The sequence below is a fragment of the Chrysochloris asiatica genome, unplaced genomic scaffold (genome assembly GCF_000296735.1).
Source record: "Chrysochloris asiatica unplaced genomic scaffold, ChrAsi1.0 scaffold00027, whole genome shotgun sequence".
Classification (NCBI taxonomy): domain Eukaryota; kingdom Metazoa; phylum Chordata; class Mammalia; order Afrosoricida; family Chrysochloridae; genus Chrysochloris; species Chrysochloris asiatica.
Window position 1 is genome coordinate 6688316 of NW_006408545.1, and position 5486 is coordinate 6693801.

The 5486-nt window shown below is 37.7% G+C and overlaps 1 protein-coding gene across 1 annotated transcript in view; it reads left to right on the forward strand.

Moving 5' to 3' along the window:
• The window catches only part of ROS1 (c-ros oncogene 1 , receptor tyrosine kinase), a 182461-nt gene that overhangs the window by 21867 nt on the left and 155108 nt on the right, over window positions 1-5486 (forward strand). Inside the window, exon 4 of the mRNA XM_006839976.1 lies at window positions 2673-2733. Within this exon, the coding sequence (XP_006840039.1) occupies window positions 2673-2733 (61 nt within the window). The remainder of the gene's footprint in view (window positions 1-2672; window positions 2734-5486) is intronic.

Below are 5486 nucleotides of genomic sequence, written 5' to 3' on the forward strand. Positions count from 1 at the left end.
ATACATCGTTTGATTTCTTGACTGCTGCTTCCATGAGTGTTGATAGTTGATCCAAGAAGAATGAAGTCCTTGACAACTTCAATCTTTTCTCCGTTTGTAAGAATATTGTTTATTGGTCCAGTGGTGAGGAATTTTGTTTTCTTTACATTGAGATGCAATCCATACTGAAGGCTGTGCTCTTTGATCTTTATTAGTGAGTATTTTAAGTCCTCTTCACTTTCAGCAAGCAAAGTTGTATCATCTGCATATCGCAAGTTGTTAATGAGTCTTTCTCCAATTCTGATGCCAAGTTTTTCTTCATAGAACCCAGCTTCTGATACCTTTACAGGGTCGTTATTAGTCGGAACCAACTCAATGGCACTTAACAACAACATATTATTGCCTTTTGGTTCTTGTCTGTCTCTGCTAAAAGAATGCAAATCCCAAGAAATCAGACAATTTGCCTGTCATGCTCACTCTCATATCCTTGAAGCTGAAAGCGATGCACTCAATAAATATTCTCTGAATGAATGAGGGATTTTTTTTTAGGAACCAGTCACAATTCTTGTGGAGAGGCGGCAGTAGGGCCATTGATGAAGTGTGGTAGGGTTTGCCCTGTGTTGGAGGAGTAAGAAAAGGCATGAGCGACACATGTGCCAGTTGTGAAGTACAATGTGGAGCCAGGTGGACAATTATAAAAATGATCTTACTAAATATGGTTCTGTTTCATCAAGTTGCTAAGAGTCAGAACTGACTTCATGGCACCTAACAACAACTAGTATGGTACAAGTGGATGGGAACAGAGACAGAGTGAACTTGTCTTCCACAACAGAAGCCACAGCTCAGTAGCATGGAATATGTAGTGTAAGTACCCATTCTGGACCTTGGACTTTGATTCCCTGAATTCCTTAAACTCAACCACTGCTAGATTGCCTCTAATTAACAACCTGCAGAATGAAGATGGCACAACTTGTTTGCTGAAAACAGACTAACAACAACAACAACCAGACTCTCTCTAGGCAACTCCCAGCTTGAGAAACACTGGATAACCTCAATTGAAGTCCAATACCTACATGAAGATTCCAGTATTGGATTTAAAAAGGAGAGAGCTAGAGAAGGAAAAGCTAGTCGATAGCTTTTTCTCTATTTGAGATGACATTTAGACTCTCAAATAGGTGGGGATTTTATTATATGAAAGGAAATTTTTTAAAAAACTGAAAAAATTAAATAAATAATGTTTTCCCACGAAACTTTTGAAGCTACCTTAGATAGGTTCCCTTGAAAACCTCAGGTCCAAATAAACTCACAATTTTCCCCTAAAGGTCAAGATTAGCTAGATTTTAAAATATTCTTCCATCTCCATTTTTCTTCCTCACCGTTTTTCTGTTTTTCTTTAAAAATACCCAACACTATATGATAAATTTGCTGCTACTTGTTGTGTTTATTCTCTGCAGTTACTGAATGTGTTGAATGTGTCTTACTGAAACCTGCTAAGAAAATGTAAAAAGTATATTAAACTCAAATTAAATAATCCTGAACCCAAACTGAGATATTTAAATGAACCCTTAACTAAGTAAACTGGGGCTTATCAGATTCCACTTCCTGTGAGTGAGCAGATCAAACACTGGACAGTTAGTATTTGCAAGTTACAGCCCTCTCTGCCGGAGATATTTGGGGCAAATGCATTGTGTCATGGTTTCCAAAATCATCAATGGAAACAATAGCATGATTTCTTAGGTATTGTAACTATCAATTGATTGAGAGTAGAAAGATTGAGCACAATTATGTTTAATTTTCCAACGTGTGCCTTTTCTCCAAGTGGTTTGTGTGTGTGCATTTGTGCAGGCATGTGTATGTGTATATGTAATTAATGTTAATACTTCTAGTAAGTGTTTCAGGGAATTTCTGTAATAGTCATCAAAATATCACAGTCATCATTAAAGTTTTATAGACCTTAATGGTATTAAAACATCTTTTAAAAAGTTCAGCTCCTATAAAATTTATAATCAACTTTTTAATTTTGAAGGAAGGATAGATACATGAAATAGTCATTTCTTAAGCATCAATTTAGGTTGATGTTTTAAGTTTTTAGCTCACCAAACCTTTGACTAAGATGACAAATGTAATTACTCCATTGCCGAGTTCAGTGTGATTCCCATCTGTAGAGTGTGACTCATTAGAGACTTATGAAATCAGGTTAATGAATCAAGATTCCCACTAAAAATAAAACAGAGTAAAATGGAATAGAATCAAACATATAAGAAGGCGTCACAATTATGGGGTTCTTATTGTAATGTTGTAAAATTAGATCATAGTGGTAATTGTACAACTTAGTGAATATATTAAAACCACTGGGTTTTAAATAGGTAGAGTTTACTGAATGGGAAATGTATCGAAATAAAGCTGTTAAAAGTTGGGGGCAAAGTAAGTATTGTTAAAACAATTTTGTTTTTCATCATGTATTGTGCACAAAGTTTTTTATTTTGTGTATTTTTTTTTTTTTTTTACTGTGGAACATGGTAAAAAAATCTTGAATAGTGTTGGTCTAATCCCATAGCAAGCATTACAGTTGAAGTAGTTGATATGTACGTATATTTGAATATCAGGCACTCAGATTTCAAAATTTCACTGAAGTTCATTCATAAAACTAGTCCCAAGGCATCACTGACAGTCTTACTCCTTGTGTTCCATAGCGAGAATCCTGTGAGGTTGGCTGTAGCAGTGCTGAAGGTGCTTATGAAGAGGAAGTCCTAGGTAAGAAAACACACACCACTATTAGTCATCTATACCACTCTAAGGACTTGCGCTAATTTCAGGATAAAAATCCAGTTGCTGTTGAGTTGACTCTACTCGTGGTGACCCTATGTGGTGTGTGTCAGAGCAGAATTGTGTTACATAGGGTTTTCAGTAAATTGTCAGACCTTTCTTCTGAGGTAATTATGGGTGGACTTAGACCTTCAACCTTAGCAGCCAGGTGAGTTAACCATTTACACTTCCCACTTTATTTAGTAAAATATCTAGACTTCTATATCTCAGTATGATTTAAATATATATATATATTAAAATCATACTCCATATATATATATATGGAGCTCTGGTAGCATAGTGGTTACGAATCGGGCTGCGAACCTTAAGGTCAGCGGTTCGAAACTACCAGCTGCTCTGTGGGAGAAAGATGAGGCTTTCTACTCCCGTAAAGATTTACACCCTCAGAAACCCTATACAGGGTCGCTATGGGTCGGAACCGACTCGATGGCACATAACAACAACAACAACAATATATATATATCCCACTGCCACTGATTCACAGTGACCCTGTAGGACAGAGGTAGGACAGAGTAGAACTGCCCCGGAGGGTTTCCAAGTCTTAAGAAAAACAAACTGCCCCTCATACTCCTGAGGAGTGGCTCGTGGGTTCAAGCCACCAATCTTTTGGTTCTCAGCTAAGTGCTTAACCACTGTGCCACCAGTGGCCCTAAACATGCACACACACAAATTTACTACTTTCAAACCTGGAGGTCATTTTGATAGAGTGCAACAAGATCAGAGGGAAATGTGTCAAACTCAGTTTGAACTGCAAGGTCGGTGGTTCAAGCTCACCAGCTGCTCCTCAGAAACACTATACAGGGTTGCTATGGGTCAGATCTGACTTGATAGTACTTAACAACAACAACAACAACAACAACAACAACAAGAGTACTTATGAGGCATTTTTGACTCAGGCACTGTTCTAAGTTATGTGTAGTTATCTGTTTTTTCATGTTCAGAGACATGTTGTTGTTGTTGTTAAGTGCTATTATTACCTTCATTTTACAGATGGGAAAATTCAGGCAGAGAGATTTTTAAAACTTGGTTGTATTCACATATCTATGAAGGGATGTAACTGGAAGTATAACCCAGTTATTTGACTCCAGAGCTTTCATTTAATCATTCTGTTATGTACTCAATGTAAGACAAAGCTCAGGCCAGTTTCTTTGTCTCATTTGGTCTTCTCTTGCCTTGATATTTAGAGTAAACTTACTTCATTTCTGTTTTCACCCATTCAACACCATGGCTTTAAAGGATATTTAGGCAAGAAATTTACATTTAGTTCGACTATTTAGTTATCAATTTCCTCTTTTTGGATGCCTCCTTGATCTATCCCTCAATCTGTTGACAATTCCATTGTTGAATTCTTCTTCCAGATGTCCCACCGAATATCTCAGCTCCTGCTAGTGAGGGTCATACAACATAAAAGGGGGTGGGGGTAGACATGCACTTTTCTTGTATACTAGGAGAGGCAACAAAAAATGAACCCAAAATAGAAAAATCAGCAGAGAAGTCCATATATTGACCCTTCACATGGTACTAGCTTTCATTTTTCTGGGTCATGAAATAATTTAGCAGTGGTGCTGTGGGTTAATGTGCTGGGCTGCAAGGTTGGTTTGAACCTCAAGGTTGGCAGTTCAAGCTCATCAGCTGCTCCTCAGAAGCCCTGTACAGGATTGCTAAGAGTCAGAGCTAACTTGATGGCACTTAACAACAACAACAACAACAGCAGCAACAACAAATGGGTTTTAATTAGTCTAGATCTGATAGCTGTAGTAATCAGAACTGAGACAACTTTTCTTTTAACTAGAAAGAGTGAAGTCATGGGTGTTTGTGTTTAACTAATTCAAGTTTCCCACCAATATTTACCACACTTTTTCAACCACAGACCTTTTTCCCCCCTCTACAAAAAGATAAGCTGCAGTATTACATTAGTCATAATATAGGGAAGATAGGCTAAGAACAGTGACATCATTTTATCCTATTGGTCCTATCCGAGATCAATCACATTGCCTGGCAAGTAGCACCTAATAAACATGTTCTGTCAGCTGTAATGACAACAATGTTTAGAAGTCATAAAATATGAGACAACTTGAAAAAGTTTGTGGAAACATTGAATGAAAAGATCTTGGAATTTTTTCCTTGAACTTTAAAAAGTCTCCTTCATATCTTTGCAGCAGAAAAGAGCTGAATGCAGAGTTTTTGAGAGTGAAGTCAGTTACTTTGTGAACATAAAAATTATTTAGTAACAAAAAAGGCAGTGACAGCAGAAATACAGTGTAAACTTTCAGAATATCTCAGGAGACATGTCTTGAGGCAGTGGATGGTTTCTACTGTGCCACCGATACATTGTTCGTACCCTCCTGTCATCTGGAAGGAACTGGTGTCATGCATGATAGGAGTCCCTGGGTGATGCAAATGATTGACATAGTTGGCTGCCAACTGAAAGAGTAGAGGTTTACCTCTACCTAGAGATGCCTCAGAAGAAAGACCTGGCTATCTACTTCTGAAAAATCAGCTCTAGAAATGCTATGGAGCACAGTTCTATTTTGATACGTATGGGCGTGTCAAGAGTCAGAACTGACTGTCTGATAATCGGTTATCTTAAGAAAAAATTAGTAGTGTCAGAACACTCTTCCTAAAAGACAGAGGGAGAGAGAGAGAGAGAGAGAGAGAGAGAGAGAGAGAGAGAGAGAGAG